The 14026-nt window shown below is 42.6% G+C and overlaps 1 protein-coding gene across 1 annotated transcript in view; it reads right to left on the minus strand.

Moving 5' to 3' along the window:
• Nucleotides 1-6068: 6068 nt before the first annotated feature.
• LOC103153975 (SH3 domain containing GRB2 like, endophilin B2) overlaps nt 6069-14026 on the minus strand; it is a 17097-nt gene continuing 9139 nt past the window's right edge. The window contains exons 9-11 of the mRNA XM_016662298.1: nt 13245-13345; nt 12752-12926; nt 6069-11919 (exon numbers count right to left, since the gene is read on the minus strand). Of these exons, the coding sequence (XP_016517784.1) occupies nt 11812-11919; nt 12752-12926; nt 13245-13345 (384 nt within the window). The 3' untranslated portion in view covers nt 6069-11811. The remainder of the gene's footprint in view (nt 11920-12751; nt 12927-13244; nt 13346-14026) is intronic.

A 14026-nucleotide genomic window follows, 5' to 3' on the forward strand; every position in this document is an offset into this window, starting at 1 on the left:
TGGACCGGAACCACACCGACTGGACCTGAACCACACCGAGGAGAACCACACGAGTAGACCGGAACCACACCGACTGGACCTGAACCACACCGAGGAGAACCACACGACTTGACCTGAACCACAGCAAGTAGACCCACTGGACCGGAACCACAGCGTGTAGACCGGAACCACACCGACTGGACCGTCTGCCTCCTCCAGCTCACAGAACCAGAACCACCCAGCGGACCGTTTCTGGTTTCCAAATGAAAACAATCTCGTTATAGAAAATCAGAAACTAAACCATCATTCTGCATCAGGTCAAAGGTTAAAGGTCACGGCTGCTTGCCAGGGTTGAAGGAGAAAGCCTCTTCTCTCTAGAAACAAGATGGCTGCCGGACTGAGGTGAGCAAAGCCGAGACGTCGTGACGACGTCCTCTGGGCCGAACACCAGGCACGGTGGTGGAGGCATCAGGATGTGGGCATAACCTCTCAGTCAGTGATTGGACGAGACCAGGGGTGTCCAAAGTTGCGGCCTGGGCTCCATTTTTGGCCCTCAGACTGATTCTTGCGGCCGCCAGCTGCAGATCAGGAAAGAATCAAACTTCAGACCTGGATTAGATTAGGGAGATTAGACCTTCCTAATCTAATCTGATGCAAATAAATTACTTTATTGATCCCAGAGGGAAACAAAATCACCATGGAGACCAACGTAAACAATCCTGCATGATGAAAACAGAGGAACCGTTGTTCAGCACGAAGGTTTTTCATCTGCAGGCTAATCTGCTAACCCGGTTCACCGTTGATTCAGATTAAATTTTTTATTTGTAATCAAAGTAAAATCATCAGCAGAATTATTAGCAGAGTCCTTAAAGTCTTAAAGCGACTTAAAAATTGGCTTTAAATACACCAATCACAGGAGTTAAACTTGGTCTGTAGCTAGCTGCTAATAACTCCATGCTAACTAGCTAGCTTGTTTTGATTGTTGGGTTGGTTCGGTTCTGTTCAGGCTGTAGAATCCAGCTGGATCCTCCAAACATCACCTGGATTTAGATGTTTCATTTCAGCTGAATTAAAAACGTCTTGAAACCTGCAGATGTTGCAAAGTATTTAACTGCGTCTGACAGTTTTACTGACAAACCGACTGCTGCTTGGCTAAAAACGAGCAGACAAAACAAAAATGGCCGACTGGTTTTATTGATTTTATTTATTGGAACTTATTTTACAAACTTCTGAAGCTTCAAACTGCAGCAGAATTCATGAAGGATGTGAGATCCTGGTGAAGATCCAGGATGTAAGTACACCCTGCTGGATGACAGGGTGTACTTACATACATACTTACTTTTCCTCCCAGTTTCCAGATGATGGTTTAGTTTCTGATCTGCTGCGTCTCAATATGCATCATGTGCTGTTTATTGGACTCTGACGTCTTTCTGCCTTACAGGAACATCCATGATGATGTTTTGTTTGAACTGTGTGACGTTTAAATGATTAGTTTGGTTTTTATTTCATGTTTTTCGTTATAAATCTGTATTTTTATGCAAACAGACCTGAAAGGCCTGCAGTCCAGTCCAAGAAAGAAACGTTACAAATCCTTCGTTCTGAGGATTTCTGCCTTCGATTAGCTTGACCAAAGGCTCTGCCTCAGGCCCACAGCATGATGCTGCCTCTGCCAGCCACAGAGCCCGGTCGCTCCACTTCCTGTGGCTCCGTTTCTTCCTCAGGAGTTCTGATCCGACCGGATCCTCGGACGGTTTCATGATTTCCTCTATAGGAAGTAATCCGTCTGTCTTTGACCCGTTTGTTTCTGTCCAGAACTGAATCCAATAAAACCCGGTTTGGATCCGGATCAGAACCTCCAGCAGCTAGCTCCACCTTCGGGTCAGAACCTCCAGCAGCTAGCTCCACCTTCGGGTCAGAACCTCCAGCGGTTAGCTCCACCTTCACCATCAAACGCCTCCCAGTCCTGAACCTGCAGAAACCAACATAAATCTGATCTGACGCCTGGACGCAGAGCTGAGCACGCTAATGCTAATGCTAATGCGCTAATAGCAGAGCTAGTTTAATGTTTAGCACTTTAGCTAAGTTTCCTAACAATTAGAGCACTTAGCTTCATCTAAATACCTTGTTGGTGTAGCACTTTAGCTTTAGCTTCTGCTAAATACCATGTTGGTGTAGTGCGTTAGCGTAGCTAATGTTCATGATGAGTTATTTAGATTTAAGTGGCGGTGCCGACCACTGGCTTGTTGAGTTCAGGCTACTTTAGGTCAAAGGTCAGTGAGGATTAGCAGGCGTTTGGTAGTGATGGCAGGAAGCGGATCGATCGGTGGATCATCTGATCAGAATCTCCAGTGATCCAATCTTTTGGTTCCAGAACTGAGAAACTAAATGTTTAGTTCTGGTCAGAAACGTCTGATGGATCATATCTGATGAACCGGAACCAGAAACCATCAGGTCCAAACGGGATGGCTCCCAGTGAGGGGAACTGGATCCAGACCCGGGTCGGATCCAGAACTCCTGTTGGATCCTGTGAACTCCTCAGGGGCTGAACCTTTAGGCCCAAAGCAGGTTCAGCTCCTGCAGACGTCCGTCATGATAAAACCGTTTCTGTTGCCTGAGAGGCAGGAATGATGTGAACGGATGAAACATCGTTGCTTTGTACCGCCTGCAATAAAGAGAAATGAAAGTTAAAGAAAGAAAGAATCTGTTTTATTTCAGTTTCCTCGTCTGCCGGCTGCTAACTGCTAACTGTTTTTCTCTAGTAAAGTTTCACAAAAGAGCAAAAAGCAGTTGGTAAAAATCTCATGTCAGACACAGTGGTTAGCACAGCTACCTAAAAAGCTAGCTTACTTAAAGTAATTCTCAAAATGTTCCTGTTCATGCTGTTTTGTTGAGAATATTTAAAATATTCAACCGGAAATACCTGGAGGCAAGGCTACGTGACATGCTAACGGCTAACATTAGCAAAGCTGCCAATCTTTAGCGAGAGCAGAGATGTTAGCTTGAACAGTGGAGCCATTTTGTTTCCACTGTTTATTAATGAATATTAAAATATCTCTGGTGTTTGAACCCATAATAAATATTTAGTTGGGATTTTTCTTTCCTCTCAGGTTTTTGACGTTTTGTTTTTAGAACCAATGATTTTTATTTTTTATTATCAGACTTTAAAACATCCGGTCATCTGGAGCTCATATTGAGATTTCAGTTATTTTAATTTGTTTTGTTTTTTCCGCAACTTTTCTACATTGATTTAAAATGTTAAATAAATAGGGAGTAATGACTAGAGTTGAATCTGGTTTGTGTTTTTCTACATGTGAGGTCAAAGCAGATGGATCTAGAAATGAAATCAGATAACTGCCTGGTTGTGCCTTTTAGAGTCACAGACTTTGTGGAAGTGTTGTTCCCTCCACGACCACCAGAGGGAGCCAGAGAGCTAAATATGAACTACCAGAGTTAGAGGAAGAATAGAGTCCAGAGCATCAGATCAGAGCTGGTGGCTCATTCTGACTCTCAGTTCAGGTTTTTTATGTTACCTTCCAGGTTTGGAATTTTATTTCAGTGATTCCAGTTTACCATTTTCACTTTTTGTGTCATTTTTCTTTCTTTCTCTGGTTCACTGTCTAATGTCCAGTTTTTGATTAATTTTAGATTCCTGTTCTGTGTTCTCGCTCGCCCCCTGTGCCATTTTCTCTCTCTCTCCTCACACCTGTGATCCGTTAGCCAATCAGCTGAAGGAGGGAGGAGCTTATTTTCCTCCTATCAGAGTTGATTCAACACCGATGGAATCAATTATGGAAAATAACTCGAACACTGGAAACCATTTCAAATCAATCCTGATGCAATCAGCTGTTGGGAGTAACTAACATTGGACCCCATTTAACTCATCAAGGGTTAAAACGACTCTTAATGAGTTAAAGTCAACTCTGAAGCCTTTGACCCTGAAATTTTAACTCTTCAGTTTTTGCTGTGTGATTCTCAGATCCAGTGAGGAAACGGATCGACTTTCCGTCAGACGAACAGCAGGCAACCCAGAACCGACCGGGCCGGGCCGGAACCACCAGGATATGTAGCTGAAGCTAAAGCTAAAGCACAACACCAACTGGACATTTACCATAAGCTAACGCTAAAGTGCTATACCAGCATGCTAGATGGCATGTTTAGCTTATGCTAGATTCAGCCATCTTGTCCCTTATCGTATGTTAATGACACAATAAATTTTTTCAGAATTAATCTGAAAAAATTAATTTAGTGGAAGCTAAGTGCGCTACATATTTTCAAAGTTAGCAGGCATGCTTAACAGTGCTAAGCTAAATATTAGCTTGAGTGCTAGCGCATTATTGCATTGGGGTGTGAACTCCTGCTTCCTGCTGTCAGCCGGTTCCGGTTCTACAGAAATTATCGGGTCGGCTGGTTAGAAGGAGCAGAAAAATCGACATTAACTCGTGATTTAACAGCAGGGCTGATTACGTTCTCACATGGGACCAGTTTGGGTCAATTCTCACTTTGTGAATAAACCAGAACAAAAATAAAATATTTGAATCTGTCTCTGTTTAGCAGCTGATGAAGGCTCCTCCTCCTCATCCTCCTGTTCGGTCTGAAAATAAGCAGTGAGGTAAGAAACTCTGTGGTTCTTCACCAATAAAAGGCCGCGGGACGCGGAGCGGAGCAGACCGGGAGATGGAGGCTCTCAGCAGATCTGCGGAGGTCAGGGTGCACTGAGAGGAAGAGTCCCTCCTCATCCTCATCAACCACTGCCGGGAGATGAAGCAGCAGGAAGCCCGGCTGAGGCTCATCACGCTGCGCGGAGAGCCGCCGGCAGGGGGCGCCCTGCGGCGGCACGAACACCGGGAGGGTTTAAAACATTCAGGCTGGTTCTTCTGACACCTCCAAGTTCGGTTCGGTTTCTAAAACCACCAGAACCTGCTCAGTTCATCCGAACCGCCTCTGGTGTCCTGAGAGAGTTCGAGTCGGTACGAACCGAACCGGACCGAACTTCCTGCAGAGACAGACTAATAAATGAGAATAAATAAATCAGCTTCCGCCTGGAGGTCTGAGGAGCCCAGAATCCACTGCAGAACCGAACCGAACCTGGACCTGCTGTCTACATTTATGGTAAATATTTATACAATCACTTATTTTAAGTTACATATTTTTGTCATTTTGTAGAAATCAGTTTTCACTTTGACGTCAAATGTTTTTCTGACAAAAAAGCCAAATTTTATTGATCCTAATTTGATTAATTTCTAAAGGCAATAATGGTAAATTTAAATAAATTTAAGTAAACACTAAAAGAAATAACCAAGGTCAAGATTTATTGCAATTTACTGAAAATAATTTGCCTTTACAATTAAATGTGTTTTTATATATTTTATCTTCTAATAATTTCTGCAGCAATCTCAGATTTTTTTTGAGCAGCCATGTTTGATTCAGAGGAAGGGTCTAGTCCAAGGCTGGGCAGTCCTGGTCCTGCAGCTCTTAGACGTCTCCCTGGTCCAACACACCTGGATCCAGCAGCTGAATCTCCTCAGTGCATCAGGTTCTGCTAACCTCAGTATTTGACTCGGGTGTGTTGAAGTAGAGACACATCTAAAAGTAGCAAGAGGCCCTCCAGACCTGGAGTGACCACCCCTGGTCTAGTCAAATCCCTGAAGATACTTTTAACTTTTACCTCAGGAAACCTAATTTTTGCCATCAGGGTCAAAACTGTTTGTAATTGAAAGATGTTGGACAAACAGGAAACAATTATTTCTAAATACAAAGTCAAATATTTTTTATTTGTTCAATATTAAACTAGAAATACTCATTTACAAAAATAAAATAAGTCATTGCTTGGAGAAAAAGCTATTAAAAATCTCTGGGATGATGTTTTATTATAAGACAGTTTTCTGTTAGGATTTGTTTGTGTTGCAGTTACAATAAATTGGGAGTAAAAGTTTATTTTTGTGCTCTTATTTACAATATAATTAAGATTTAAAGAAGATTTAATTTATTCTGTTATGATAAAAATCACTGTGCGGGCCACAAATGGCCACCAGACCGCAGCTTGGACATCCTGCTGCGACGCGTTCAATGACCACTCCAACAACGCGGCGTCTGTGACACACATGCTGTTTATTGAACATCGATACTGGAGAAATGAGACGCCAAAAAAAATCACATTTAACCAAAGAGTTAAAACACTGAAGCAACAAAACGACACTTTATTTACACACACACACTGCGCGTGGTCCAGTCAAAGCCCGCGCTCTGATTATGCTGAAAACACATCAACAGTTTCCCTCAGAATTCAGTTTCCTAAATCAGAGAATCTCAGAGATTTAATCCAGAAACCATTTGATCATGTGACACCCCGCCCCACACCGTTGTCATGGAAACGGTCACCGCCACAAAGCGACAGAAGCTGTGGCTGTTTCCTGTGGCTCTGCTGTTAGTTGCTGTGATTTCTGGCTCAGCTTCAGTTATCCTTCTGCATGTTACTCTACCAAAGGTTTTCCTTCCACTAAATTTTCCATTAATATCCTGGAATGCAGCATTGGCTTCTTACATTTTGACGTTTCGTGTTTAAAAAGCAGAGTGAGAGTGGACGACAAATTAAATAATTGCAACAAACAATATTTTCATTTGGAAACCATTTCCTTGTAATATTTTGATAATGGATCATTTATTATACAATTTCATAAACTAATTTTGTAAAGAAAACTTCCACCAGAAGATATTTTAAATATTGAAAATAAATAAAATGGATTATGACGTTTCTGTAAACAGAATTTCCCTTAGAAAGTTTTAATCATAATGGAAATTATCAAACTCATTTTCATTTATTGGTTTATTAATTTTTATGCCAAATTTATCTGATCAGATGTTTTTTCACCTGAGATAAAATAAAGTTTATATTACAGAAAAAAGTATTTTATTGTCTGATATTAGACTCTAATCTCATAAACATCCAAACTATCAGAATGAAGATGTGAATCTGTTCTGGTGTCATTTAATCTGGTTAATCCAGTAAAACCAGTTTAATCTCAGGATTTCTGTGGGTTTGATTTAAACCAGGTTCCTGGTTTCTCTCCACCCGGTTCTGTTCGGATCCGGTTCTGTCCCGTCTGGAGTTCCCTCAGGATTCCTGGGATATGAGTCAGGATTTCATTTCCGGCCGTTCAGGAGGAAGCAGAACTCTGAGGCCGAGTCAGCCGCTGTGACCTTTGACCTGCTTCAGGGATGACTGAACGCGGTGAGGAAACACGATGACAGGATTTCATCACCGATTCGTTTGTGTAACAAACTGAAGAGGAGCTGAAGATGACTCAGACTTTATGTGACATCACTGCTTGGACGCTGAGCGGGGAACATTTAAAGGGCCGGTGTCGCGTCAAAGCCACAGTTTTATCTTTACATCTTGTTATGACCTGCAGCGTCGCTTTGATTAGTTTGTTTCAGAAATCCTTTCATCTCCATTCAGCTGTTAAACACCTGGGTGAACCTAGCCCCGCCTCCGAGGCGCAGCTCCTCCCCCACAGCTCCTTCAGACTAGCCAGCATCAATTAGCAGCCAGCAGCTGGAACTGCATCAGGTTCTCAGAGCAGCGCTTGTAAAAACGTTAAAGGGTTAATAGAGCAGCCATGTTGGGATGACTTCCTGGAGGCGGAGCTTCAGAAAGAGCAGCAGCTTCTTAAAGACACAGAGACCAAATTTCAAGATGCTGAATTATAGTTTAATGTTTTCAGTCATATTTGATATGCAGCATGTTTATAACAACTGAGTCATGTAAAATACTTTAAACTTTATCCTGCCAACGGTTCACCAGCAACCTTTAACCTTTATTCTCATTATAATCGGCTGGATTTTAACTACAGAGAGTCTCTAGTTACACCTGCAGAAGGATCAGGATCTGTGTGAGCCGCTGCTCACCTGGCCTCTGCTCACCTGGCCTCTGCTCACCTGCCTGTTCAGCTCTAAGACGCCCGTTTAGCTTCTCGCCACCTCCCCATCCCAAACGGTAACGTATTCGTCCAGCTCTGGTTTGTGAAAGGACTAAAGTGGGATGGGGGGTCTGGGTTGGGGTCGGAGTCTGGGTCGGAGTCTGGATCTGGGTCGGGATCTGGGTCGGGGTCAGGGTCGGAGTCAGGGTCAGGGTCTGGGTCGGAGTCAGGGTCAGGGTCTGGGTCAGGGTTGGGGTCCGGGTCGGGGTCGGGGTTGGGGTCGGGGTCAGGGTCAGCCCACCCAACAGAGACATAGTGACGCTGCTCACGGCTAAAGAGACGTTCAGGGAATCAGACGATCTACATTTACCTGTGGAGTTGAAGGCGTCTGACTGAAGCAGATCTGGATCTTAGATCCTGCTGATCCTGTTGCACCAGAACCAGCAGAAAACAGGATTAAAGTCAGTCAGCTCCTTATTACCAGAACGAGGTGGATAACAGAAACCTTTAGGAAAATCACTGGATGGCCAAAGTTCCTGGATTTGGGGCCAATGAGGCGACTGGTAGAAACATGGTGGTCCCCATCGAACGAGAGAGACCAGGATGTTGGAGAGTTAACCAGGAGCAAACTGAGACGCAGCAGCAGCTGGAACGTTGCTATGTTTAGCATGAAGCTAACGGGCCAAACGACAGCTGAAGGTCGACCCCTGCTGGCCGGTCGCTGCATCATCCTGATGCTCCGCAGACAGAACTTTATTCTGGATCCGTCTGTCCAAACAAACCGGGCCTCTGGGACCAGAGGGAGCAAACAGACGTTGCCGAGACATGTTGAGGATCGAGTCTGACGAAAGCGACGCTGAGTTTGCATTCACCGCCGAAACTAAAGCCACTTCCTGCTTGTGGTTCTGTTTTCTAGGTTTTGGGCCGAAGCTGCTTCCTGTTTTCTCTTAACGAAAGTCTCACCAAGTTTCTCCATCTGCAGAATATTTCCACTGATCACAAAATCACTTCAGTTTAACGTCTCACAGCTGGGATTCACTGATTAGTGAAAAACAAAGTATCATGAAATGTACTTAATGCAACATTTGTACAAAATGTTAAATAATTTAACGTTAAGTTTGCATATAAAAGCTGAATGTTTGTGAATCTTTGGGTGTTAAAGGGTTAAACTGAATCTGACCCCAGAAACCGCAGCGACAAATAAAAATGTTTCACCGACAGAAAATGAAACTCGTTTATGGAAAAACGAGGTCGGAGCCGATTCCTGGCTCTGTTCCTCTGCCTCATATTTCAGCTTCACATAAAAACAAACTTTTAAAAGTTTGAGTTTTTTACAGTTGCATTTTATTATTACTGTGAATACAGCTGCATATTTCTGATATGTTGTTCTAAACCTCAGCAGCACTGCAGAGCATCAGGGATCAAATAAAAACTATGAAATGACAGGAAGATGCATCCGACACCGCCGCTCTAAATAAATCTGATCCTCTGAGTCAGGCGAGTGTGACATCACTTCCTGTCAGTTCACAGCAAAGAGCTGCGGAGGAACAGAAAGTTAATAAATAAATCTTTATTAGTTTTAAAAGTGGCTGTATTTAGATCCCACTCTGTGTTTCTCTGCTTTCATTTCCCTGATTCTGCGTTTTGTACTCGTGTGTTTAAATCTTTTACTGGGAGGATTTTCATGAATTACAGATAAACTGTAAATAAATCTTCAAATCAGCATATAATTTCATTAAACTGCATGAAATTTACTAGTATGAATGAAATCGTTGTGTTATATATTAAATTTGGTCTGAACTCTGAATCAGCGACTAATAAGATCTGACAGATAACAGGTCCTAGTCAAATCACAGCGTTTTCCTCTGAAGTCGTTGTTAGCGCTGATTTGTGACTAAACAGCCATTATTTAGATTTCCCCTTTTTTAAAATAACATTTTTCCTGATAAATGAACTGATTCTAAATACATAAAAATGATTTTATATCCTTAAAGAAATTAAATCAGTGGAGATTTTCATTAGTTTTCTTAAAGTGTAATACATTAAGGATCTAAAGTAATCTGGCTTTAAATAAAACTAATGTAATTATTACTTATTAATTAAATAAGGACCAAAACTGAAGAAACTTTTTGTGACTGTAGAAACTGGTAGAAAATATTTGAGTTTTTGGTATAAAATAATCAAAACTGAAAAGGAAAATGGAAATATTTTTATCCTGATTAGTTTTGTTTGGAGTGAAGAAGCTATGGTGCTGTTAGCCTCCTAGCTAAGCGGCTAACCGGATCGTTCCTCTGAGCCGCCATGATGAAAATAGTTTATCACCAACGAACGGCAACAGTTTGTGATCAACAAGCCACTAAATTAATTTATGTAAAGTATGTTTTCTATGGGTTTTTGTTTTTTAATTGAAACAGAAGAGAACACTCTTTAACCCACAAGCTAAGCTAGCTGCTACTGCTAAAGCAGCTAGCAGCTAGCTTGGTCTCTGTTGACATGTTGTGCAAACAAACACCAACACAAATATGCTACAATAATTAATTCAGTGAAAAAAACTGATACAAAACAGAAATATAAATAAGCGCAATACTAGCATCTTTAGCATTAGCTCCCTAGTTTAGCTTGTGATTCTTCATGTTTCTGTCTTCTGAACCAATCACCAGCTGCATTTCATTCAGATAAGAAGCTCAAACCTTCACCAAATTAGACTCGATCCATTACAATCCACAAAACCATAAAGACTTGCTAGCTTTGTGGTACGATGCTAACTGCTAATAGAAGCTAATAGCGGCTAATTTATCAGCAGGTGATCATCCAGACACTGATGGAGTGCGAAAACAAGATTTTGACTGTATCATGTGAGATATTGATCCAATGAGATACAGCCAGAAAGTTAAATAAATGTTTTTTAAATGTTTAATTGTTTAGACTCGAGGCAGCCATATTGAATTTTTACACTACAACTGGTAAAATAAAACTTTCCAAACTTCTTGGTACTTTTCAAGTGATCTTGATCTTCATACTGACAGTATGAAGAAAATAAAGTTTCTTATGGTGGAAAAACCCAAAAGTTGGAATTAAAACTGGGAAATTCAAAGTTCCTGAAACAGCCGTAAGTTCAGAATCCAAGATGGCTGCTGCACATCGATGTAGCTGAAATCCGGTTTGCTAGCAGCTCTGATGGTTTGAGCTAAACATTTCCTTCAGTGTCAGAATGAATAAAATGGAGGGAAATGTTTTCATCCTGCTTTGCTACTAGCCGTTAGCACCAAAACAATTAGCTTACTGGTTTCCCGTTTGTAACTGGTGAGTTTTCCCAGAGAGGAGCTCAAACTTCAGAGATAAAATCAAAACACATCATAATGCCACCAGCCAACATTTACATTTATGTAGGAATGACTTGGATGGGCCCCATACGGTACTGACCACTGGTTGCATAACTGGTTGGTTTTAATGGCCTGTGTGGGTCTGATGCAGGAAACCGATGGGTAAACTGGGACCCATAACGACTCTTTAAAAACTGTTACTGACCCAACTGGGTCATTAAGTAGACATCCTTATTTGTATGTCTGAGCCCATCGAACCCATCAGACCTGAGAAGAAACCATATGGGGCCCAAATACACGTTGGTGTGATTTAATGAACCAGATCAGATTCCAGGAAACTTTCCTGGTTTCATCTGAGAGCATCGCTAAAACATTTCTGGTTTTTCTCCAAGGAAAGGTGTCAGATAAAATCCCTGAACTGAAACTGAACCAAATATTAAATAAATCTGAGCCAAATTTGAGCCCAACTGAATCTGAACTGAATCTGAACTGAATCTGAACTGAATCTGAACTGAAAATGAGAACTAAATCTGAACTGAACTGAGTCTACAACAGGGTTCACATGTTTCATCAGACAGAATGCTAACGGTCCATTAGCTTAGCAGCTCCAGGTAGGTCACAGGTACTTTGCCTTTCTCGTTGCCCCGCTCTCCAACCAGCCAATCAGGATCCATTCCTGGTACCGTGTAGACAGTGATGACCTGGACAGAAACCACACAGAAAACGGGTCAAAATAATAAAACATCTAAAAACTGAAGGAAAGTTTCCAAAAGGAGCTAACTGACAGAACGACCAGACAGAAATCAAACACCGGCCCTTTAAGAGTTTCACCGCTGTATAAATGCATCAAGCGCAGCGTCAAAGAAATTTGAGTTGAGTTTGCAACCTGAACTTGAAATTGGGCTTCTGTCTCTTTAAGAAGCTTCTGCTCTTCCTGAAACTTCAGCATCACAACACAAGCTTAGATAAACATCTTTAAATATTTAACTGATTTAAAACACTGACCAGGAAACGGTGAATGATGTCATTAAATAATTATTTTCTTTTTCTGTTATGATTAATCTAGATTAAAATTACTGATCCAACTCCCTGTTATTATTTGCATCATTTTATTTAGAAAACAGAAATATCAATGTCTCGTGTCCAACAGCAGCAGCGAAACAGAGAGAGAGAGCTGAGCGTTTTCTGGATGAGAAAAGCCCCTAGTGGCGGCTGGAGGCATCACTAATCGATCCCAGAGCAGACTTACTAGCTGATTGGCAGATCACAGTTTGCCTCAATAAAATAAAATTAAAAAATAACTTTAACTTCTCACTGTATTTACTTTGTGGTTTTTTTGCGTATATTAAATAGTGTGAATTAATATTAATTTTAAAATATTTTTTACAGTCAACAGCTGAATATAATATTTTCGTTCCCAGACGCTTCCCATCCTTCAACAGTCCAGGAACCATCGACTAGCCGGATCAGCTTCCTCATCAGGATATCTAGTTATTTTGGGGTTCTGGTCGGTTCTGGTCGGGTCACACTGACCTCGTCGGCCAGCAGGGACAGTTCGCTGGCGTCGTGAGCGTCGTAGTCGTACAGAACCTTGGCCTTCCTGGAGCCCGAGGCGCCGGGAGACAGGCGGCCGGACGGGAAGGCGGTCGGAACCGGATCGGGTCCGGCGCCGGGCGGCGGCGGGGGGCCAACGGCTGAGTTCGCACATCTGCAGCAAAACAAGCAAATATTCCCAGAAGGTTCAACCGACCCGATAATCTGAACCATGAAGCCATCAGAGCTTCATGGTTCTGATCTGGTTCTGATGGATCAGCTCCACCGACCCAGAAGAACTGACTGGACCCAGAGGAACTGATTGGACCCAGAAGAACTGACTGGACCCAGAGGAACTGACTGGACCCAGAAGGTCCAATCAGTTCTAGAGGTCCAGTCACTTAATGATCATTAAGTGAGTTTAACTGAGCGCCTGGCTGCAGCTGGATGCTTTGAGGTGAAGTCTGACAGCAGGTGGCGCTGCAGCTCCTACCTGTTCAGCTCCCTCTGCAGGTCCTGCATGTAGTGATGACACTGAGCGAAGTACGTGGCCTGAGCCTCCGCAAAGTCCTGCAGACACCTGAGGTGGTTCAGCTGGAGGAAGAGGAGGAAGAGTTACAATCACACAGAGAAAACAAACGCTCTGGAGTGGCCTAGTCAAAGTCCAGCTAGCTGTTACTGCTGCTGAGTCAGCAGGTTCAGGGTGTGAATACTTTTTCACTCAGGTTGGGCTGCAGAGATTTGGTTCCTTAAATCAGGAGTCACTGATTTTCATTCAGTCACATCCAGACCCTGAATGACCTCGAAGGTCAAAAACTCATAAAGTTTCTGATTCATCAGATTAAAACGTTTTAAAATGTAACAGTTTTAACATCTGATCGGATTCAGACCTTTAGAAATGAAGACAGATCTGACATTTCTACAGCCCGATTTGACAGATGAGTAATATCTGAGCAGACATCCGTTCTATTAAAGTTTGACCTAAAGTCCACATGAGCAGCCGCAGCGGGCCGGATTTGGCCCGCGGGCCTCCAGTTTGACACCTGCACCTTAAAATGTTACAAAGAAAAGATGAAAAGTTTGTTCAGCCGCTCTGCTTCAGATGATGGAATAAAATAAATAACATCAAAGTTTAAATTTAAAATAATAGAAAGTAAACAACAGCAGCTCCGGGTCCAGCAGAACCTGATCCACAGTGACACCCTGTGACTCATCAGGTCGGGCTCGGGACCGGACCGGACCGGACCGGGCCCGACCGGACCGGACCGGACCGGG

This window comes from Poecilia formosa, unplaced genomic scaffold (genome assembly GCF_000485575.1).
Source record: "Poecilia formosa unplaced genomic scaffold, Poecilia_formosa-5.1.2 Scaffold368, whole genome shotgun sequence".
Classification (NCBI taxonomy): Eukaryota; Metazoa; Chordata; class Actinopteri; order Cyprinodontiformes; family Poeciliidae; genus Poecilia; species Poecilia formosa.